Consider the following 26,079-nt stretch of genomic DNA (forward strand, 5'->3'; position numbering starts at 1 on the left):
TTAGTTTTTTTTCTGTCGTCGAAAGCTGCCATATTGGATTGTGATACCCTAAAACGTGATTTAAATCTGCCTGATTGTTTTGCGAGAAATTTTCGTGTGCGATCGAAAAAAGTTTTCGGCGTTCTACGGACTCGTGTGGCGGCGCAAAATCATCGCTTCGATATAGTCTAATCGATAATTTTTGTAGAATCGTTTGGTACGAGATGTTCAACAGCCGACAACAATGCCGGTGCCCAACGTATTTTGTTGCAGTCACGGATATTCATTCAGGTCTTCCAAAGTGTTGGAGGTATATGTGAGTGAAGCTTGTAACTGCAACACGTCGAGCAAGCAAAGGCGAAAGTGAATTTATTGTTTTGTTTCTGACGGTCGCAATGCTAACGGACAGGAACGTTGGTCAGAATACAAAAGTATTCGTTTCTCTAACACACATAGCATGGAATGTGTAAGCTTCTTTGAAAACGACGAATTCTTCTACACTTTAGGCTATCGTAATGCTATCAAGGAACAAACACAAACAGTTTCTTATTGTAAGAGACGTCAAAGAAATTCCGATATTCTGTCTGCAGGTGGAAATGGAAAAACGACCCGTGATTCGCCGTTCTAGTCAGCATTTAGACTCTTGTCAGTAGAAACTTTCATCACTTGTAATTCATTGTGAACACCAATTTCCGTTTAGAAACAAGAATTTGCGATAACTTATTTCGAAAATCCATATGCGAGACTTTCAGTACGCGAAAACTTTCAGTCGCTAATTTCGATTCGAAATTTCTCGACGTAAACATTTGGCGCGGCCACGGAAGCAGCGATTTTTCTTGCAAACGTCAGTGTTTATTATATCGTAATAAAACCAGAGCGAATCTCTCCGCCCCGAAAACAACGTCGATTCGCGACTGCAATTGAATCATGTGTTGGGGATTTAGACGTCGGCCCGTCGTGAAGTCTGCATAAACATGCCACGGAAATACCATGTACAGTACCATTGATTAGGCAGCAATCGCAGCTGGTTAAGCACGTCAGGATGACCGAGTAGGCTAAGGTACCAGATTCAAGGTAGACCTTTCCTGTGAAAGCAGGAACGTGTATTCTTGTCCACGATAGTGGGCGTGGGTCGAATCCCACTCCTGACACGAACTTTCCTTTTTTTTTATGTGCAGTTGATTGAAAATAATTCTTTCAGTGTGACGTATGTTTGCGCCTGGGAGACATTTTTGTAATTCTTTTAGTCCGAAACGGTAATGATAAGCGTGCCAGAAATTTGCGGCATGTTGAATTCCGTTTTTCGGCGATTGCAAAAGTAGAATAAACTGATGGAAACATTGAGGAGGTCGAACAGAAACTCTGCTTTGCACACACGCACACGTGTGGCGAAGCAGAGTTTCTTTTCTAAATTCAAAGCAAAAAAAGTTTTGGAATTCTTCTGTTGCTAGCGCCTCCAATTGCATCAATGATATCGAAAGCGAAGGAAAAGAAAGAGGCCCCACCGAGATTCGAACTTGGATCGCTGGATTCAGACACCAGAGTGCTAACCATTACACTATGGGACCTTAATGCATTGCAGCTTGCTTTATCAATTATCGCGTAAGGATAGCGCTGCCCATAAAGGAGGTTTCTACAATAAATTCACCTTCGCCTTTGCTTGCTCGACGCGTTGCAGTTACAAGCTTCACTCACATCTACCTCCAACACTTTGGAAGACCTGAATGAATATCCGTGACTGCAACAAAATACGTTGGGCTCCGGCATTGTTGTCGGCTGTTGAACATCTCGTACCAAACGATTCTACAAAAATTATCGATTAGACCAGTGTTTCTCAAACTTTTTGGTCCGCGACCCCCTTTTGCACTTAAAAATTTCAAAGGACCCCCGAAGAATGAGTATGTGTAGAAAAACATCCCGAGGGAGGGGTTAATTTAAATTCAGGAGGAGTTAATTTCTTTCGTTTAATTAATCTATTCCAAGTTGAAATTTCTCTCCGTTGCGTGTCGCTTTGCGTTGAATTTTTGTCAATGTTAGGACTAACGAAACTTTTTTAAAAATCATTTCTTTATTTTTCACAAACAAAATAAATATATTGAAAAATATAAAAACAAAAAACATTATATTTCGGAAGTTAATCTAGTCTCAAAACGTTCCGATTCAGCACAACACAGTCCTCAGAAAAACAAGCAAAACTTACCACTCACGATGGGAAAAAAGTCTCGTTCAAACCTTCTTTTTCTTCTTCCTCCCCCGGTTCATATGGAGGCTATGGCCGATTGTGGGCTTCTCCTCGGATGGGCGCCGCCTGGCGGCTAGACGAATCGACCGGATCTTTGAATAAAGCACTTCAGGGAGAGGATGTGGTTGCTGCGCTTGGCCAGTATAGTTGGTCGCGGTCCCGCACCAAGGTTAGGTCGAGGGACAGGGCGCGGCCCAGTTTCCTTCGGGTCTCGTCGTACGCTGGGCATTCCAGCCAGTAGTGGGCGGAGGTCTCCTCCGCACTGCAGTGCGGACAGTCTGAAGAGGAACGGAGATTGCGAGATTAAGGGAAGGAGTGCAGCGAGCTGTGTCGGTCCGTAACCCGGCCAGAAGCGATTCCGCGCTTCGCGACGATGCCAGGTGATACGGCCAAAGAGCGAACAGACGGAGGTGGTTCCTTCCCTTGAGCCTAAGGGCATTCGACCAAGAGTCCATGAGAGAGTGAAGTACGGAGTCCCGATAAAGGCGTCGAATCTCTGTCGGTGTGAGCGGCTCCAAGAGCCTGTAAGACTGGGGTGGGTCGCAGCCTTGTCTGCATCCTCATTGATTGGTATGCCCGAGTGGCCGGGGGTCCAGACAATTTCCAATGGGGCAGGAAACGTGCTAACCGCTTCCGCAATGTCCGAGATAATTGCCGAAGTCTCGTTCAAATACTGGCGCGTCCTTAAGTACCCTCTCATGGTCGCGCCAGCGTTGCCAGCTAAAAACGCATATCAACTAAAATAATATCGGAGTATCCCAAGACATAGCCAAATATTGCAGCGCCACAGCACTAGCGGAAATTCGAATTTGCCAACTGAAACGCTTTCGGTTGATCGGCTTTCGGATAATCAATCGTCGCTCTACTGTATTTCTAACTGGACTTGCCTACAGACGCAACGCTGCTAGCGAACACCGTTCCAAATGACAACGTTGTTCTATCATAGTTTAGGCGGAGAATGGAACTCGGGGATTCCCCAACAGCGCACAAATTTACGGATATTATATTTAGGTTCGTATTTAAATATTTATATTGTTTTTATTATTTATATGTGCAATTTATTTAAGTAAAAATTATTTTATATATTTTTTAATTCTATTATTTCTAAACATGAATTCATAGTAAATTTATAAAATATTTGAAAAAAAATTGATTTGGCATCAATTTTTCGCGACCCCCCAAAAATATTTTTAACGACCCCCACTTTGAGAATCACTGGATTAGACTATATCGAAGTGATGATTTTGTGCCGCTACACGAGTCCGCAGAACGCCGAAAACCTTTTTCGATCGCGCACGTAAAATAATCAGAAAATTTTTCGCAAAACAATCAGGCAGATTTAAATCACGTTTTAAGTATCACAATCCAATATGGCAGCTTTCGACGATAGAAAAAAAACTAAAAGTCTCACCGAGATCGCTTGATTGAAAGTCCAGAGTGCTTACCGTTACACTATGAGACAGCTGTGGCAGTACTTCAATAAAAGAAAAAATAAATAAATAAAAATAGGAAAATATAATTTTGTGTTTGTCTGCCCTGCGATTTGTAGAAAATTTTGTTAGCGTTATTAGGCTAAACGGGACTTAATAAGACCACTTCGACACGAAAACGCATTTCTTGTATAAGAAGGATGTAAATTTAATAAGGACAACATCTAAATTGAACAAGTAAAACGGCGAAGCCATTCTTGGGACGAGACTATGTCTGGGAGAGTGCGAGCAACGCATGCACTCGCGCCTGTATGTAGAAACAGTCTTAACATTTTGTATTTTATTTTGACTCGGTTCTCGGTCCCCTGACTACCTACAAATCTGGTTTATTTTATGAGCGCATAATTTGGGTACAAATACCCTGTGCCAAATTGCAACTCCTGACATGTACAGTACTCCTTCATACCTCTAAGGCAGTGATTCTTAACCTTTTTTTGTCACGGTACATTTTTAATAATTTAAAAATTTGGCGGCACACGAGGTTACTTCGGTAAGTACCGTAGGCAACCGGTGACGTCATAATAGTGATTTTTAAACGCAGTTGGTTATTTAGGTAATATTTTCTGAACGCCTTGGTAACTACCGGCAGTTACCGATAACACCGGTTACAAGGTAGAACCGAATGAACTACTTGTCTGACGTCGCTTATGTATGGGTATTCGCAGTGGCGGCAAACTTCAAAAATCTCGCGGCACACTAAAGTGCCGCGTCACAGTGGTTGAGAATCACTGCTCTAAGGCAGTGTTTCTCAAACTTTTTGGTCCGCAAGCACTGACTTATGCTTGACCTGCTGCAAGCCCATTACGGGTTCGGCAGGCTCACAATGGAGTGGCCGGGTGGTAAGGGACGAGTCCGCCGTATCCCGACGGCCCACCCCTCAAGAAATTTCTGGGGACTTATTGACCCGTCCGGATTTGATTTCGGTTCCTCCAGAGCGGTAGGCTGAGCCTCGACCGTAAGGTAAAAGTATAAAGGCCGGCTCGACCAGCCGGCCTTTATACTTTTCCTGATGGCAATGGAGTCGTTCCGTTATCTATTTAAGGGAAACTGGCCCTATTTAGGCGTTACAGACGTAGAGAAAACCCAGAAAAGTCCGCATTGCCAGCCCATCCTGTTGAGGCACGAACCCACGACTGAATTCCCAGTGTTCAGGATTCGAAAACGCTTGGCCACTGATGGGCCAAAAAAAAAGACTTGTGTGATTGAATAGTTGATAAATTGATAGTGATTACCAACTGTTTTTTAAAATAAAAAATGTGTCTATACAATTTTTCATTATTTTATAGCCTACCGTATGTTAAAATTTGATCATCTCTGGTATTCAAAAATTTCTCGACATAATTCAATAACATATTTTCAGATATTTAAATGGCTGTTTGTGGTGTCATTCAAGTAAGTTACGACATGATAAAAAATAAAGAATCCAGGAAAGCTTCTCAAATTTCTTAATTTTCTGGAGCATTTCTTAACGAAAAAAAACTTTTTCTACAGTTAATATCGATATAGTATTCGATATAGACCTATTGCAATTTTTCACCGGCGATCTACCCCGGATATTTCGAGCTCCGTCCCTCATCACCCAGCTGCTTCATTGTGAACCTATGATAGGATTAAAAAAGACCGTCTTAGTGCCCGCAGGGTGAAAAGAATAAAAAAGTGTTCCTGATTGTCCGGTGTATTAGTATTTCTGATTCGCTCCTTTCCGTAGCTGCAAACGCTACCACTTTCAATGAAATGAAGTTCTGATGGATGAAGATCTTTGCTGCTGGAAATTTGAGTCAAATCAAGAGTTAAGGTAATCAATATTACTTCTGAACAGTTCTGGTGCTGCGAATGACGGCTACTTCGAACATCTCTGATGTAAAAAAAAATGAAAGAAAATAAAATAGGCTCTAACTCTTTTCCGATAGATTATATGATTTATGTTTATTGGAAATTTTAGTTTTCAGGTATCGATTACACGTACTCATTTATTACCAACAGTTACGGTTAACCATGCATATGTATATTGACTTTTTCGTCCCTTTGAGCACTAATGTGAGGTTAGCCGACCGAGGTGAGTCTTTTGGATGGCGTTCCGCGGTCAGTCTTTCCGTGTGGGCGAGGTAAGGCACACTGAGATCGGTTTCCCATTTCCAATGCCTTTAATAACAGCGGAAAGTGATTATACATGTAGTGTTTTTACTGCTATTACTACTTTTGCTTTTCGTCACTGCGCGCGATTAAAACGAATGAGACGAATCGTAACAAAAACTAAGTTTATTTTCTGCTCGCGTAACAGTTACATGACTCGACGGCGCGGCTAACACAGAACAACTGACTGTACAGTTCTTACTGGGAGGACTCCGGTCCCGTTCCAGGAAGTGATAACTCTTACCACCTGGGGTTCGTTACGACTGTTAATATGTGGAGGGTGACGTTCCCCACATACACAACTTACAAAGATGAGCCTCGATGGAGCACTATTAGAGTCTCTTTCGGAATTATCCGTCGCTCGGGCACTGCTAAGTTCTCCCGATCCCGTAATTTCTCGCCTTTCGGGGATAGTCCTACGTCCTCCTTAGGATGTGGCGGTTAGCTGGGGCTCGATCGCTGAGTCGGTATCCTATGAGCCGGAAGTTCAGTCACTGTCAGAAAGTCTTTCCTTCTCTTTATTGTATTTGGAACGGGAAATTGTGGTGGTGTTGTGGTGGTGTGGAAAAAAAAAACGTACGTTTTTTTTTTTCACACCACCACAGCCGCGGAGAGCACTACCTGTCGTTCACGCGCCACCACCAAGACCATCCTATCTTTTCTTACGCGTACATCTCCTTACCAAACGCTTAAACCTGATCCCGCGAAACGTTATCTTATTGGTCTCATCTCGTCACCTGGGACAATTTGAAACTCACCAGAGGGCGCGGGAAAGGTCAGCCGCCAGTTCGAATTGGATCCCCTCTTGCTAGCTCTGCTTCGACTATGGACCCATTATTTCACTTACTTTCTCAGCTTACATCTCTTTAAAGAAAACACCTCTATTGTTCTGTCGCGCGGTCTATTTTCGGGGATACTATAGATTACCACCTATGGAATTTCGGGTCTTTGAGTATATATCTGAACTCAGGAGACCGAGACGAATTCAACGATACCCTACTTTTGGACCGGAGACGAAAAATAATAAAGTTATCCTACTTTTTTCCAGCGATTGCGCGATGATAGGGAGTGCTATATCCGCTAAGTCGTCCTCGCTATCGCGATCGGAAGTCGCGTCGCTTGCCGTTAAAATTGCCTTTAGTAGACGTTCCCCTCCTTTTTTTACTTTGTTCAAGAACTACCGTGAATCAATAACTAGTTACGTTTAGCACATGGCGGCCTGTTGGCGGCTCCCCTCCGGGAGGTCAGTCGGGAGCACGAACAGTGGGAACGGCCGCCATGTTCACTGCCATAAGTAACATTAACCGAAATGGCGATCGCGCGATGATCGGAACTCACGTCGCTCTCTCCGCTCTCGTATCGCGTGTTTAACCCTACTGGAGATGACCGTAGTCCGACGTCATGGTTGCAGACTTTACCGCAAGATGGCAGTACTAGCAACTATGGTGCCGTCTTCGTGAGAGCGTTAAAAAAATATGGTAACTTAAAAAGTATGATAACTTTTTTATTTTTCGTCTCCGGTCCAAAAATAGGGTACCGTTGAACTCGTCTCGGTCACCTGAGTTCAAATATATAATCAAAATCCTGAAATTCCATAAATGGTAATCTATAGTACATCCCTATTTTCTTTGCCGCCCCCGCAACTGGAACTTTGACGCATTCCGAGGTCGCACCTCCCACCGGGTGACAATTCGGACCTCGCTCGGGTCCCCACACTAAGACGAACATTTAACATTGTTATTCTGGATTCGGATAATGCTCTTGGTGATAGGCAAGGCCCAACAGACCCGATCCATCCGATCCTAAAAAATTCTTGATTAAGCATATGAATTTTTATGGAAGTAGTCGTTTCGGCCATCCGGCTGGTAAAAAAGTTGTTTCCAATTTTAAGAGTTGTTAATTGTCTAACAAATTTGCAGACACTATTATGAAAAAATTTTCGTCATAAATTTTATAAACAATAAATGTTCTGTGAGAGTATTTTAACTACTTTTATAATACATTTATGATCATTTAACTTATGCGAAATGATCATAAATATACAGTATTACAAAAGTATCTTCAAAAGTATAATCATTCGTATTTCAAATCGTTAAACTTTAAGAATGCCGGCAGGATGGCCGAGGCAGTTAGGGCGCTAGCTTACTGTTCTGGTGACCCGGGGATAGAATATAGAATGATCGAAAAACCTCAGTAATTTTTTCGGAGAGTGGTTTGACAAGACCCGATTCCACGATGGGCCTGGAAAAAAAAAAAATAATAATAAAAATCTTCAAGACTGTTAACTGATTAGAAATTAAAAATAATGCTAACTTAAAAATAAAGTATACTAAATAATATTATATATATATCTGTAATTAAAAATGTTCGATTTATATTTTTAATATCATGTTTCGAAGAAGAGCCCCCTAGTAACAAGTTCTACAGGTAACGTATTCGTCGTGTTTTTTCATTGTTTGATACACTGTTGGTCTACGTATTTTGATGAATTCTTCGAATGATATAAAAATCAGTAAGTTTTGTAATTATATGTTATTTCAGTTATTATTTGATGATAGATGATTTTGTTACTGATTAAAGTAATCAAAGTGCATCATAATTTTGTACTTAATGAAAGGTTCCATTTGATGTTGTATATGCCGATTTTGTATTAGGCCTAACGTACTTCGTTTGGATTTTTGCTATATTAATATTAAAGCCCCATACATGTACAGTTTGAATTTAGTTTATAAAGATAAAGAATATGTAATAATGTAGTTATTGCATATTTTTGTTTGTTAGAGATTGACTCTATTATAAATGAGAAAAATTTCATTAGGGTTATTGGGAAGGTTAAATTATCACTTCCGTCGAGTTCTTTGAATTAAAAATAAAGCCAACGCATTAGTTATAATGAAATTTAAATTACATTCATTTCAATAGAATACGAATTTAGTTTTAAATTAATTTAGAACTAATTAAAAAAAAATATTCTAGAAAAATTATAAATTCTAGAATATTATGATTTTGGGTAGAAGTTACTTTAGGTAACTTGATTATGTTTATTTAGTATAAAATACCTTAAGGTAAACTCTACCCTGATTTTGTTAAACTTTATATGAATACCATACATTTAAATACTTTTCAAAAATCCAGAAATTCAGATTTAAAAAATTATCATTAATTATAAAAAATAGTGGAAAATGATTCATAAAATAATTCTTTTAATTTTTTTTTTATCTGCTAATAACGTTTTATCTGTTGTTTTTATTAAGTAAGTTTCATTTGATAAATTAAATAAACATTAAAATTGATTTTTATATTATAAATTTTTAATAAGAATTTTTCTAGGTTATAAAATGATAAATTACATACTTTTGTAAGAGATTCAGATAAAAATTTACAAGCAAAACAACAATGAAAGTTTATACTATATATATAAAATGAATAAATGTGCTGTCTTATATTTATTTCTTTTGCTATAAATTTAGAGGTATTTATCATCTTCATATCTTTAATTGCAATTATGAAAAAATGTATAATTATTTAAGAAAAAAAATAATAAAATTTGAGAGTGCAACAATATAACTAGAATATAAACAATAGTTATTGCTAGAATAATAATAATAATAATAAGTATAATCATTTACTTGTAAGCTATAAATGATATATTGCATTTTTAATAAAGACATAATTATACAAAAATTTGATTTTTATTTTATTTCAGCATGATGATGATTTGAAGTAAGAAAATTAAAAAAAATAATCATTTCAAAATACTTTGATAAAAGTCAATTTATAAAAATGAATATAAATTGTATTTTTAATCATTATTTGTATTGTTTGCTATTGACTGAAAAAATTGAAAGAAAATAACCAAAAATTAATCAGATATTATGTATGATATTATGTTGTATAGACCAGGTGCAGAATGTAAATGGTACAGTACATTATCATCTGAGTATCTTTTGTAGAAAGAAGGCACACTCATTTCAAAATGAGAAATATATGAATAAGTGAACAAATAATTTTCTAAGCATCACTAATTAATTAATTTAATGCATTTTAGTCTGGCAAAAGATTATTAAATAAAATATTAAAAAAAATTGTGCTGATGATGAAATTTTTCTGATTCATGTGATGAATGGAATTTTGCATTGTTTTTATGTAATTTGAAGTTTCTGACTAAATTGTCAATAGTAAATATTTTTCATTACTTTATAGTAGTTACTGTTTAATTGCTAAAAGTATGCAAAAGCTTAGAAGCATATAATAACTACATTAATGATAGCCTATTGATTATTGATTGCATTGATGAGACAAAATTTATATAATATTAATTTTCTTATAAAATTTCTTATTTTTTGTTGATCATGCAGGACCAAAGATAAAATATACTGTTAAATATTTTCTGTAGATTATTATTCAAAGTATTGGAATAACTGGTGGAAAATTTTATATATATGGCTGGATAAGATTCATTTGATGATATATTATGGATCATGATTTACAAATTATTTAAACTAACAAAAATTGACATTTTTTTGCATCAATATATGCATAATTACAAAATTTTGTTAAAAAAGGATACTGATTTAGATGATGACTGTGCATTGTGATAAATTTGGTATAGGTTCATAACTGTTTAAAATTATATCTTTGAATCCACTTTGAATGGTATGGCTTTGTTAACTCTTTATCTAAATTATCAAAAAAAGTAAATATCATTTGATTGAGAATAAAATATGAGATATTGGAATTTGAGTTATAAAATGTCAAAAACAACAAAAAAAGTATTTTTCTATTATAATTTTTTTTATTGACTGCAGCATTCCGCAAATTTTATTTATAAGAAATAATTTAATTTTAGAATATATCTTTATATTGGCTTTCATATCATAGCCATTATTGTTGGCCCTTTGTCAGTCATCCTGACATTATACAATGGTTGTTTATTCAAGTACATATATTTAGGATCTTTAATTTGAATAAAGTGCAACATCTTAAATATTTACTTATTTGAATGAAAGAAATATGTTTCTATTTACACAGCATGCTGAAGTTGATTATCAGAAACTGATGTATGGAACATTTCAGGATTTTTGAAATTTGTTTGATCAAAATTCATAAATCCCAGTCTGACTTAATTTAGGATTGGTTCATAAATTTATCCCCAGTTTGAATTAATTTATGATTCAATAATCATAGACTAAATTACATTACAGAAAAAAATTTCATTACCTCTTTTGAGTTTATGATAGCATTTATGAAAAAGAGAAGACAATAAAAATGTTCACAAAAATTTGCCGAAAAAATGTAGATTTTATTACACAAGTGCATAAAACGATTAGATCAGATAATATAAATGTTGAAAAACAAATATGCATACAGAATATTTTATTGACACAAGAAACAAGAACTAAGTGCAAATGAGCATCATTCACTTTAACATAAGTGGCTGTTTAATTCTAATTTCTAAAACATCCCATTTAAAATATTTATAATAATGGAAACAGCAGTTTTAATTCTTGTTTATTCCTTCAGATTAATAACTTTTATTTTGTATATATTGTTTTAAATAATTGCAAAATAAAAATACAAATTATTTCATTTTGCTGGTTTAGATGGGCATGTTAAAAATTAATTTGTTTACTGGTTGAGGAATTGGTATTTAAGAACTTATAGTTTAATATAATATAATATATGCTAAATTATATTGAAATTAAAATCAAGATTATATATGAACAATATCTTTTCCAAATAATTTGGCAAATTTTTTCAGAAAACTGATCTCTCTCTATTTGTTCTGTTGATCCAGTCCAGTTCATATAGCTCAATTTGTTATTTTCTGGAATGATAGACCATATGTTTACATTATTATAGAAACATCACCAAACAATTGCCTAAATAATTGAGCTATAATTCTGCTAATTTAATAATTAATACAAAGTAATTTTCTACTAGAGGTAGATGTTAGGACCATCACTTCCAGATAGTTCTAAATTATTAAATTTATAATTTAATTTTGTTAAGAGATGGTGCCTAATGTCTATCTCTAGTAGCAAATTACTTTGTATTAATTATTAAATTAGTGGAATTATAGCCTGATTATTTAGGCAATTGTTTGGTGATGTTTCTATATACATATATGGCTTTGCAATGATTGATATACATTATTATTAAAACTTATTAATGAATACAGTGAAATGTCAGTATAACAACATTTCACTGAAAATCAGTGAAATATGGTAAAAAATGCAAGGATAAAAGAAATTTATTGATGATAAAAAAATCACTTACATTTTGGAGTAAGAAAGTTTTTAAAAATGCACTTTGTCTATTGGTATTTATATGGAACCAAATTTCACATTTACTGAATGTAAGTTACATTGAATTAGAATAAAAATTAATCTGTAATAAAAAAAAATCATGAGCAAACAACTAAAATAACTATGTAGTAGTACTGATTAGTTGGAATCCTGCTTTTTTAATTGTTTCTGCTTGAAGCTGTTATTTTCTGTTAAAGAAGTCTAATTTTTGTATGTTGTTTCTTTTAATCAAAGTTTTTTTTGATAAAATCCAGTACTGTGACACAGCATTCCAGTCGACTCAGGTACATCTTTTTGTTTAATTCCTTTTTTAATGTTATCTAATATTTTATTAGTCTCCTTTAAAGAAAACTGCTTTCATTTTTTTATTTTTTTCCATTTTGTCTTGTAAACTGTAAAAGAAACAAGTAAAATGGCAAGGCCATATTTTGGGACAAGACTATGTCTTGGAGACTCACTACTAAGCGGGATCACTTCGACGCTCACGGCAAGTCACATTCTCATTCTCCAATCATCTTTGGTATCGCTTGTTTTGAACGCAATCATTCAAACTTTGCCAGCCACAGCTATGACCATGAGGTCTTCCACAATGCATTTTCATTGAAATTAGCCTATCGATTGTTGAACTTTCTCTTCGTTGCATGACGTCCCAGGTTGAATTTTTGTCAATGTGAAAATTTCCTGTTTTTGAAAAAATAATGGTGGCTATTGTATCATTTGCAATTATTTTTTTATTTTGCACAAACGAAATATATATATATATATATTAATAAATGTAAAAAGAAAAAATAATTCTATTTTGGAAGTTAGTTTTAATATAAAATTATAATGATGGTGCCATCTAGTTTCAAAATGTTTCGATGATGAAATGAGATATCGCCAGTCAATTGGTCAAGGTTAGCACATGGCGACCAGAAATATGTGGAAAATAACACGGGACAAGTAAATGGGTTTTTTCAAAGATTTGTTTGTCAAAATTCGATTTAGCAACATTTGCTTTTCGAACTTCCCAATGCACGTGTTTGTCAAAATTCGATTTCACAATATTTGTATTTCCAACTTACCAATGAGCAACGCATGTACAAATCTCGCACTACTGCCTGTTTGTAGAGTGTGTTGCCATTTTGTATTTTATTGTGTTTCGGTTCTTGGTCCCCTGACTACCTACAAGTCTGGTTTTTTTTTGTGTGTGCATGATTTGGGCACCTAATACTCAGCCAAATTTCAACTTCTGACATGTACTCCTTCATACTGCTAAGCTGATAAGACAGCAGGCAGTACAATTTTATAAACAAGACATAGTCTTGTCAATAAACTGTAGAATAATATCATCAAAATGAAACCATAACTAAGGAATAAAATTAGTGTTGTCAGTTGATCTAGACATTAAAATTAATGTTGCCAGACTGTTTGACAATATTTGTCATTTACTAATAATGAATGGTTTTCATTATTGGAATTCATTTACTAATAATGAATGGCATTTATAGATTTTATTGTAATGAAACTATTCTTTCATAATGGACAGAATTTTTATTACATTAGACTGAAATTTTCGTTATAATGGTATTTGGTAAACTTAGACATTTTTGCATTTAGTTGAATAGGTAATTGGCAGGGGATTCAAGATATATTTGTTATACAGTAGACTCCCCTATAACACAGGTTTATATAAGAGATTCATATAACATGGTGGAAAAATTGTGATCGTGTTTGTATAACACGGTAAAAGAATGAGACAGATTGTCATGGCCGACTCGTGTCTCAACAGGATTGGTCGAATCCAATAGTGGACGAGCAGCAGACCTACTTGAGAGCTACCAGCATAGCGAGGATGCTGATTGGATGACCGCCATCCAGCAGCTTGTGTATATATAGACAGTTTAGGCAGGAAAGTTGTGTTTTCTTGTGAAAAAAACATTATTCAACGGCCATAAAAATTGGTGTAGTGCCTTAAGCCTGATTACTAAAAAAAGTTATTTTAAATATAACAAGTAAATTAATTGCTTTGGGCTGTGAATGGCTCATGTATTTGTAAAATCTAAGTGACTCGTACAACATGGATTCACATAACACGGAATGTAACTACTGTGTTATACGGGGGTCTACTGTACTGAAAATTTTGTTAAACTGGCATTCGTTATAATGACATTTCACTGTACTACAAGACTTTCTTACATATCAAAAATTTTCATCATTGATGTTAGAAATGCATTTTTTCATACAAAGTGGCCTCTTTCTATGAAAAAATGCTACTCTATAAAATACTTGTAAAGAAAAAAGATTATAATTAAATAGATTAAATAACATGTGTACCAGTATGTTGATAACACTAAATTCTCTATGAAAAATCTGAAAACTACAGCATTTGTAATTGAGTATTATGTAATTGAAAAATTTGAATTGATTCAAATTAGTTTTTAATTCAAATTATAAGGTTGATTATTTGGCTCAGTTACATCAGTCAAACTGAATGAATTCAATTTTGATGGTATGCTATTCAGGCTACTATCTGGTAAAACAAAGACTAATGCCATAAATCACTTATTTTCAGTTTGAATTAATTTGAGATCAAACTGTCAAAGTAAATTATACATGATATAATGAAATGATGACATTTTTAATTGGAAATTAAAACTGATTTTTAAAAAGGATGAGAGAACAATTTGTAATAACTACAAAGGAATCACTATTAAATGTACGAGATAAAATTGATAAAATTTTAATGGAAAGAGAATAAAACATGTATGAAAAATTTTTGGGTAATGTAGACAGGTTTCAAACACAAATGCAGTACAGTACAGTACAGTATTTACTATTAGACAGATTAATGAAAAAATACTTGAATAAAATGAGGAAAGCTACATAAATTTCAGATTTCAGGTGTTTTTGATTCAGTACAAAAACCAGTTATGGAAGATGTTTTGAGAGCTATAGAATTTCAAACAAACTGATACAGGAAAAATATCTGCATTAATCTATAAAGACTTGAAAATACACTACTGTTTGTGAAAATTGCAACATCTTGAAAGAATCATGACATTAGCTTGAAACTTACAGGATATGTAAATCAGGGTGTGATAAGCAAATGATCAAAATTGCAGAGTGATTGCACATGTCTAGGCTCAGTAGTGATTCTTGGCTGTCTAGTTAGAGATCCTAAACAGCCTTGTATTTATATACAGGACTGTTTAGGATCATATGAGTAGTACATCATGGATAGCAAGTTGTGAAAGTGTTTCTAGTACTTTCTATTCCTCATCAACACTGAAAGTGCAATACCACAACAAATGAGAGACTGAATATTACATGATTGGCCTGCATGAAGGTGGACTTTTGTAGTGACATTGCTGCTCATACAGAGCATAACACCTTGACAAGATACAAGATGCAGGTGCATCAAAAATTTGGTAGTGGATCAAAAAATATGGTGATGTCACAGGATGACAGACATCTTTTTCATTTGGTTGTGTCAGACCATTCTGCATCAACACAAGTAGTGGAGCACTGCAACAGGCATGGCATTTTCTGACAGCACAGTCAACACAGTCTGCTTCAAAGGAGACTGGTTTCATGCATCCCTCTGCAAGCATATTCCCTTGATCCTAAACCATCAATTTTTTGGGCTACAATGCATTTATGAATACAGATAATGATGTGCTGATTGACAACAAATTGTATTTTCAGATGAGTTCCAGTTTAACTTGGACCATAATGATAGCCATATATGCATTATAAGGTATTGTGGTAAATCCCATCTTCCTGCATGCATTTTAGAGCATCATACTGGCTGAACACCAAGAGTGATGGCGTGGGGCACCATTAGACAGATACCATTCGTTATCTTGCCTGCTATGATTTGAGGGAAATCTCAACAGCAACCACTGTATCAGGAAACTTGAAGCAGAAGTCATATCATACCTTTCCTTCACAGCACTCCTTATGCTATATTCCAGCAGGACAGTACCTGACCACATGTTATCAGGAATGTTCAAAATCTCTTCAAGGTACAGCAGATATTTCTTCTCTGGCCTGCCTGCTTGCCAGACATCTTACCTATTGAACTGTCTGGGATAGGGATTGCAATTGCTGGATCCAGCGCTGCGGATCCACAAATACTCAATTAACTTTCTAAATAATGGCGCAAAAGTCTATGTTGTCAGCGTTGCCGCTTTGCTAACTACTAGACTGCTACTCATTACTTTACTAACACTAATAATTAAATTACTTATAAATAAACTATACCTTTATCAATCCAGCAAAATTTAATAAAATAACGTATTCAATCGCTTTTAATAATAATCCTCAGTTACAAAAAATTACAACATTAACTATAGAACGTAAAATGTGTTCGAAATAAATATAAAAAGAATAGTGCTTAATTACATCCCATTTTTAAACAAGATACATAGATGTACTGCTGGGTCTAATAACTTTCACATTGTATACCGATGTAATCCCACTGTTTTCAAACTTTTAAGAAACAATAAAAATAAAGAGGATTGGAATTCAACAACAATTATATATTCGGTGCCTTTACATGACCAATGTTTCAATTCCAAGCTTGTTTATGTGGGTGCAACAATGTGCAGTTTAAAACAAAGGCTCAAGAAGCACAAATATACAATCGGTAAGAACCTTGACTACACTGTGTTGGCATCATACGCAAGACAGAAGGATGTTAATGTCCAATGGGATCAAGCGGCAATTATAAAAACAATGACGAATAGGCAAATGGTCAAACATCTTGAGAGTTAGGAAATCTGCAAGGTGCACATGGCAACTGGTTGTATAAACCATAGAGACGCGGACTCATTGTCTACCGCATGAAGATCCTTTTACATTAATTAATGTTATTAATGGACAATGCTGGTTTCATTGTTATATCTTATATTTTTTTCCTTTTTACTATTTATTTTGTTTATCTATATTTTGTTCACTTGGGCATTTTCCGTTAATTTTTATATTTATTCCAAACAAATTTTATGTTCTTTTTTTTGTAACTGAGGAAGATCGTTAAAAACGATTGAAAATGTTATTTTATTAAATTTTGCTGGATTGATAAAGGTGTAGTTTATTTAACTTATTCTACTTCCAGTACATAGTTTTATATACTTATAAATAACTACAGACTAATATGTAGAGCCTATATAAGAAAACTGGTAAGACTGATAGCCACTTAGCCACTGATTATCCATCTTTACATTATTATAATTTATTAATATAAATTAATTAGTAGAATTATCTTTGCTATTATTTAACTTAAAGATTACATTATAATTATAATCTAACTAAACATTTAAAGTTAATTATCTCTATCTCAAGTGTTAAACCTAACCAAAGTTAAGTTTACTACCTAAATGTATAAGAAGTTTTACTGATTTATAGTGACCAGTCTAAATAATAAAAGCTTCTTAAGTACAGTAAACTCCCAATTATCCAGGCTAATGGTGGGGAGAGGTGGCACGGATAATCGGATAATCGTAAAACACGGATAATCCGAACTATAATTATTTATTTCTAAAATACAACATATTATACATTTCTAAGGCAGACAATTATTTTAACATGTTTAATGCTCATTATTATTAAGAAAATCTGTGATTTTGGTTTCTTTGCAGGAATCTTTTAATGATTTTTTTAATATCATTTCAAATTTTTCTAAGAGCTATTATGTCGTTATACTCAAATTCCCATTGGTTGATGTACTTCAACAAAGTGTCAACAGAATTCAGGGCCATGTTGTAACTATTTAAAAAATACATACACACAATTATTTTTGTAAAATTAAATTCATGCACGGATAATCCGCAAACCAGATAATCGGGAGTTTACTGTATTTAAAAAAATGTTTTATTTCTTTAAAAAAAAAAAAACCATAAATTTCTGGATAAATAGATAGATGGATAACACTTTATTGCAACAAAAATATATCCGTGCTGGATCCAGCTGGAATGATTTTGGTCCAGCAAAAATCCTGCTGGATTGCAATTTCTAGTCTGGGTTATGGTCACTTGGCAACTGACTTGTCAAAGTCCTCCAGCAGTCAGTACCAATGAACTATGGACATGCATACAAACTGCCTGCATATCTATCCCCAGGACACTATCCAAAGTCTCTTTCAATTCATTGTCAAGATGTTTAGCAGCTCTTATTGTAGCTTGCAGAGGCTTTGAGATACTGATTTTTTCAAGTAATAATTTCTGTATTCTTAAAATTAATATGTACAAAATTTAATCACTTGTGATTAAATTACATACCATCATATCTGTAATGAACAGTATAAATTTCATTGAAATTGGATAACTCCTTCATAATGTTGCAATTTCCACAAACAGTAGTGTGTAAGGATTAATAAAATGGTTAATTAAGGATTAATAACACCAATGGAGTCAAGAACCAAATTTAAACTTGTATTAGAAATGGCAATAACCAAAGCATTAGAAATTGAAAGGACAGAAAAATTTAAATGAAATGAAGTAACAATCAACGACACACAGATATATTATTCTTAAGAAAGAAATTTATAAAGTTAATATATATCAAACTTTTGTTTTATCAAAGAAAACAAATTATCAAACTAACTGATTAAGACTTACATGATAGAGCAGAGTGGTGAAGTAGACAGAAAATGAACAATCTTATAATCAATAACACGTAGAAAATTATCCAAAATATAGAAAATAAAAAAAAAACAATCTCCATATAAACAAAATTAAAGCATGGAATTTAATGTTACTTCCATTCTAATATTAATGTGTGGAAATGCATGTTGGGCACTGGGGGAGAGAAAGATGAAGCAGTTATTAATGATGAAAATAAATTGACTTTAGAAATTTTTGGGACTCAAAAATGCACACTGAAGAATAAGGAAATTCAAAAAATTACTGGAAAGTCCTAGATGGTATGGTGGAGGAATACATGAAAGGAGCTTGTTTGGGTATGTCACACAAATGGAAGAAAATTGAATTCTAAACAAAGCACTATATATGATCAACCATACAGGATATAAGATGAATTGAGGCACAAAAAACATTTGATAGCTAAGATCAAAGAGAATGTGAAACAAAAACTTTATTTGCAGGAGATCTTGAACTGGAATAAACTAGGATGAGGAATATGATAGTCAAATTTAATAAGAGGAGTCAAATAATTTTATCTCATCAATATATGGAATGAAATGAAGTACTATATATGTGGAATTATCAGTCTTATAAAAGAATAAATTGCAAAGGCCACTTTATTTGATGGATATTAATGGAAAACTAGTGGAGCAAATAGTCACAAGAGAAAATATATGACGACCAAAATAAAAACTTGGAGAACATGGCCAAGCTGTTTATACAAATGGTCTTCCATGTGGTGATTTTTTTTAAGCATATGAACAAACACTTGTAAGAGAAAAATAAATAATACTTGCCATCTCAATTTTTCACATTTTAAAATTGACCCTAGGCCCATCTGTGTATCCACTGTAGTTTAATTCTTTTATTTTTTTTATTTTATGCAATCCATATTTTCTATAAATTTCATTGATAATCTTTCTGAATTGACTGATTTTATTTTCTTCCACATTGTTTTTAAAATTCAATATTTCTGGATCACATTTTAATTTAGATATTAATAATGAAATATATTTAAACTTAATAGTGAAATATATTTTATGTAACTTTTATTATGGCTCTCATACAGTTTGGATTTTTATGCATATTATGAATAACATAAGTTATCTTTAAATAATTTAGCTTAGTCACTAAGAAGACAGCAAGTATTTATTTATATATTGAAATGGCACAAGGCGGCTTTTACAAGTAAATAAATAAACTAAGTAAATAAAAAAAAGATATTTCAGATTGATATATTCAATCTTTATATTTATATAAAATAAACTGAAAATTCTACTTATAAGTTTTTATTGTAAAGTTTTGAATTAATGTGTGATAGTGTAAATTATGGCTATCAACTAATTAGCAGAGTAATTAATTAAAATGTTAGAAATAAATTTTAGATTTAAAATGATTTATTAAATAAAATCAATATATCTGAAATATAGTTAGTTGGTAATTTGATTTGAGTTTAAATTTCATATTGATTTGTGCATTGAAGAGATAAAATGATCAATTTTATCTATGGAGTCCAATGATTCCTTTTGTTACAATATAATAGTAAAGAAGGACAAAGTGTCATCCTATAAAGGTGGGAACTTCTGACTGTTTTACATTCATAACATCATAGTGTAATAGAAGATGGAACAAAATGAACATACAAATGCTATGTATGCTGATTACTATAAAGCATGGATGGACTATTATAAGAAACAGACAGGTACGACAGGAATATTAAAACACTGATCCATCTAAACAATAATTTTAAGTTGTCTATAAATTAAATTTGATGTTTAAATGTTGAAAAAATATTTTTATTTTTATTATTATTTTCTTTATAGCAGTTGAAGAAGAACCAGAAATAATGCAGACTGACGTTGGGCAAGATTCTAGCACTACTGAGACTTCTACTACTAATGTTGGTAAGTTTAAGGAAAGAAAAAAAGGGAGAAAAATGCAATAAAGTGCATTCTTTATGGATTTTGTTGTTTCCAAATTTGTATAAAAAGATATTGACTTTATGAATATGTAACAGATTAAATATACTGGTTTTCCAAACTTTATGATCTATGAAATACTTATTTTTTTGAGGACCTGATTAATATCAATGGTAATTCTGCATGCTTGATTATTATTTGTTTCACTTAACAGAAAATGCACTTGGTTTGCAAAAGTTAACCAGATGTAAGGAATATTTACTATAAACTATGATGCTACAGAAGTAGGACATTGTTGCAGTTTTAAAAATAAACTTTGATTATTATATTTTTAGATCCTACCTGTATTATTAATGATCTTGAGATATTTTGCGTTAAAAGTATTTATCAAATATTTTAGCATCTTTGATTAATTATAGAGTGGTAAACTAATTCTTTATACTGTCATAAGCCTAGAATCTATGGAATTCAAGTTATGATTATAAAAATATTCTATTTTATAAGAAATTCTGGATTATTTTGAATTTATTAGATCTTTTATACTTTTATCTCGAGTAAAAGATTATGAATATTTATAAGCAGTTATATTTTTATAATCAAATATTGAATTCATTTTATACAATAGTGTATTTCTTCAGATGCACTTTTATATTCATTTTTACTTATCCTACACAGAGATGTGTTTTGTAATTGATGGTGTCTTACATTTGCAGTTTAATATTTGTTTCAGACACAGGAAAATAAAAATTAATCACTTTACATTAAGTAATAAATTACTTTAATGTTGGTTCATATGTAATTTCAGAATGATTGTTAGTATTTGACATTTAGTGAAAAATGTAAGAAATATTTAACCATTTTGATTTGTTAAATGTTACAGCATGAATAACATAAATTAGCTTTAATTAATTTAACTTTGTTAGTACTAATAAGACAACAGATATTGAAATGGCACAAGGTAATTTTTGTATAAATAAATAAAGTAAAAAGAGATATTTTAGAGTGAAAATATCAATCTTTGTTTATATGAATTAATAACTGAAAATATACTTATTTATAATTCACTTTTTGGGGTTTTACTTAACATTACATTATAAAAGTTTGCTATATTACCAATTCTTCTTTTACTTGCATTCCTTAAAGTACTTTAAAATATCACGGTTAACTTAAAGAACGTTTAATATTTCTTGTGTGTAAACAATAACTCTGTTAATTTAATCTTAAAGTACTTTAAGCAGGCAAGCCTGTAACAGATATAAAACAACATTCAGCAGTCATTACTAGTAGACTATGTGCACCAATAATGTGCCAATATTACTTTTGTTTTTGGCTCTACTGTTCAAATATTCTCATTAGTTCAGATGAGTTTTACTTATAATGATTGTTTAAACTCCTTTTTAATATTTAAAATTCATGTTGTTATATGATATGAATTTATTGTATGATATAAGAAAAATTGTCATTTATGCAGAGAGTATAGAAATATAGCTAACAAACATTATCTATTTCATAGCATTTATCATATTTACTTGCATATAAGACAAGGTTTTTAACCATTTTTCGCTGCTTCAAAAACCTAGGTCGTCCTATACCTGCGAGCAAAGGATTCCTTTTGTTTTTGTATAATTTTTGTAAACTGTGCATTTGCATTTTTTACCAGATTCTCACCTTATGGTGTTTAAAAACAAAAGTATTTTATCTGGGTCATTTGAATCGTTCTTGTGTATTGTCAGGAGTAAAGATGAATAGCAATAGGAAAAGCAAAGCCTTTAAATTGAATTCCAAGATTATATGGGAGCCTGATATAAGTTTTAATTTATTCCCATGTGAAAACAAATGATTATTTAGAAATCAGAATTCGAAAAAACTCAAGTGTAATTGACGAAGAGTGAATTCGACTGTTAAGAATTGGCAAAAAAGTTCCTGATTGTCCAGCTTTACATGAACAAATTATGTTGTTGATTTTACAAGATTTTTGCAGGATAATGTGTGCATTTATATGCATTTGATATTTTTTTTGTTATTAAACAAAATAAAATCAGAATTGTATTAATAAATTTAATTTTCTTTATTTTGATCTTTAAAGTCACACCTCGTCCTATATGCAAGATTGTCTTATATTCGAGTAAATACAGTATATTGTTTTTCTAACCTTTCACTTAAAAAAATTAATAAAATTGATTATTTAAAAATTTTCTTCCATAAAAGAAATGTTAAGATTTGATCTCAAAATCATGCTGTCTTAGAATTGAAATACAATATTCAAATTTTTTTGACCATTTGATATTAGTTGTAATGTCTGCTATTAATTTATGTATCAACACATATCACATTCTCATTGAAATCTCTTTGCTGTTAACTATAAAAACTATTTCATCAAATTTATCATTTTTAATGTTTTTTAAAATTATCTTTTCAGTTGTGCATTATTTCTTTTTTGTAAGATATTTTTATTTCATTATTACATATAAATTTGATTGAATTATTTTTATTACAAAAATCTATTGAAATAATTCAACTAAAGACTGCTGTAAGAGCTATTTATTGGGTTGTTGCAAATGAAATGGCCATTTTTTAAAATTAAACTTTTCAGCCTTGTACAAATTTTTCCATATGAACAGTGCTGTATGTTTGCAATTGGAAAAAGACACATATAATATGTGAATTTAAAAATGTTACTTATATTCTCATTTATAGTGTGTTTTCCACATGTTTAACCTATCCCATGTTGAAATTTTTCTCCATGTGTGTGGCCGCCATGTTGAATTTTTGTCGATGTTAAGCCTAATGAAAAATTTTCTTTAAATAATAATTGTGGCTACTATATTGTTAAAAATTTTTTTAATATTTTGCACAAAGTAAATATCTTGAAAAATATAAAAACAAAAGAATTATATTTTGAAAGTTCATTTTAATATAAAAATTATGATGCATAGCAACATCTAGTATCAAAAATGTTCCAATGCAGAAACAAGTATATCTGGGGTCAACGGATTAGGTCAAATGAGGTCAACACGAAAATACTCAGGAACAACACGGGACAGGTTAAGAATACCTTTCCTGACAGCATGGAAAAAAGGAAATTGAATAATTTTCTTTTATGCGTATAATTGGGGACATAATGAAGCCAAAGCAACTTGAAATCCAATAAAACTTTTGGTGAAGGTTCTGTGAGTGAGCAGACCACTAGGCATTAGTTCAAAAAATTTTATTCTGGGAATACAAATCTCAAAAATTAGAATTGAAGAACATCACCTGACTCTCTAGGACAGGGATGGGCAACCTTTTTCTATGTAAGGGCTGCATTTCAAAACTTTTGAACTAATGCAGGCCACATACAAAAGAAAAGAGGAAAAAAATGCAAGTAAATCAGAATTTTTTGTTCATATTTAATTATAAATTAGCCTAGGTATACTTAATTTAGCTTCTGGAACTGATGTAAACGTAATATATTGGAAATATTTGGTTAAATATTAGTCATTGGTAGTTTTAAATTAGTTTTGATGTGTCTGTTAGCTGGTTTCTTGTTTTAATTTTTACCAAATTCATCACGGGAAAAACTATCCACACACACACAAGTTGTAGAAAATAACATTTGAATTTTTGCTGCATACTTCCTTAAGCTGGGGAAATTGATATATTTATTCAAATTTTATGCAATGTGGGCTGCAAAAAATATTACTGCAGGCTGTGGGTTGTTCATCTCTGGTCTAGGAAATCATAGGAAGTTTGAATTATTTAACGATTTCTCAATATCTAAACGTGTTAGGGAAAGTCAAGAAGCTCATCAAATGAGTACCACACAAACTCAGTGAGAGAGATAAGGAGCATCATTTGGAGGTCTGCAGTTCTTTAATTATTCATCAGAAAAATGATAGTATTCAAATGAAATTCTTTCCCATCCATCTTATTCTTTAACAGACTATCACTTTTTTTTATACATTTGGACAATTTGGCAAGGAAAGTCTTTACGGAAGAGGATGCAATAAAGGTACTTTTAATGATACTTTGGCTTCTCATTCTCATGATTTCTATCAAATTGGTATTAATGCATTTCTATTGCATTGGGAAAAGTGTATTAATGCTTAAAATGGAGAAAATTTTAATTGAATATGTAAGTTTAAAATTAATAAATGTTTAAAGCAGTGATTCCCAAACTTTTTCAAGTCACCGCCCCTTGGTTCCATAAAGTTACACTCAATGCCCCAACTGTACCCAAACACCCACTAACCCATTTTCCTTTGTGTGAGAAAGGTTTGGAAATATTCTTAGGAAAACTTTTCTATGAACCTCACTTTGTGTCCTTACCGTACATTGTTGTCAACATCTGGAAACAATTAAACACAATGTTTCTTCTTTCCCATTTTAAAAGGGTTATCAGTGACACTAACCTTTGCCTATGATTGCTATTCAGTACCTTTCCTTCAGCACCCCCGCTGCCTACTTACTTTTTTTCATCCCCCTTAGATTTACTTACCACCCACAGGGGTGATAGCACCTACTTTGGGAACCACTGGTTTAAAGTTAGAAGCATGGTGTAAGAATATAGGCAATACCATCACACTCCATTCAAGGACATAGGCAAAGTGGTTGAGCTGACTTGAGTATCTACCAGATGTTGTGACAATATAGAAGTCCAGTTTTTACCATTGATTACCATTAGCAACAATTGCTAATTGAACTCTAATTTGGATTAATTTTAATAAAATTAGTGAAATTTACATAAAATAAAATGTACATAAAATGTAATTTAAGCTCATAAACCATTGAAAGCTCTTTAATTTCGTCCCTGTAAAAGTTTTGTGACATAGTATAACCTCTTAATGATGGCAATTGACCAGGAGTGACAAGTTTGTCCGTATTTTGATGTGTTTAATGTTTCTCAACACTAAATTGTTACATACTAGGCAATAAAAATAAGTCATTTATTTGCATCAAAAATATTAAAATGCTTGTTAATTAAAGGTGTTCATTATTTAGAAGTGTCCTTTACAAATGGTTTTATTTTGTATGCACTTGACAGCAGTTTTGGGTTTAGCATATGATTTTTTTTCTGTGACAACTTTTAGTACAGCATAATTCTTAATAGCAGATCATTCAAACAATATAAACTAAATACTATATAATATATATGTATATATGAAATACAATAAACAGCTTTATTTAGAAAGAAATTTGGAATATTTTCGTTTTTCTTTAGAAATGCCTTGCAGTTTCATGTTGTGTGTCTGGCAAATTATCTTAACCTTAAAAGTATACAATATTTTACATTTCATTTTTAAGCGTTTTACATGGAAATGCAATTTTTTTTGTGAAAATGCTGCTGCAATGTCATTCAGAATGTCATTAGTAAGCATGCTGACTGATAACTTCTGTTCAGTTTGA

At 32.6% G+C, this 26,079-nt stretch overlaps 1 protein-coding gene across 3 annotated transcripts in view; it reads left to right on the forward strand.

Moving 5' to 3' along the window:
• Positions 1-8,241: 8,241 nt before the first annotated feature.
• Positions 8,242-26,079, forward strand: part of Prp39 (pre-mRNA processing factor 39) — a 92,840-nt gene continuing 75,002 nt past the window's right edge. The window contains exons 1-3 of one of the 3 annotated variants that reach the window (XM_067278855.1): positions 8,249-8,356; positions 20,319-20,477; positions 20,599-20,679. In XM_067278855.1, the coding sequence (XP_067134956.1) occupies positions 20,399-20,477; positions 20,599-20,679 (160 nt within the window). In that variant the 5' untranslated portion in view covers positions 8,249-8,356; positions 20,319-20,398. Of the gene's footprint in view, positions 8,357-20,318; positions 20,478-20,598; positions 20,680-26,079 lie in introns of all 3 variants that reach the window. The other 2 variants (XM_067278856.1, XM_067278857.1) reach the window with 2 other exon arrangements.

The sequence above is a fragment of the Centruroides vittatus genome, unplaced genomic scaffold (genome assembly GCF_030686945.1).
Source record: "Centruroides vittatus isolate TY-2023 unplaced genomic scaffold, ASM3068694v2 contig_824, whole genome shotgun sequence".
NCBI lineage: Eukaryota > Metazoa > Arthropoda > Arachnida > Scorpiones > Buthidae > Centruroides > Centruroides vittatus.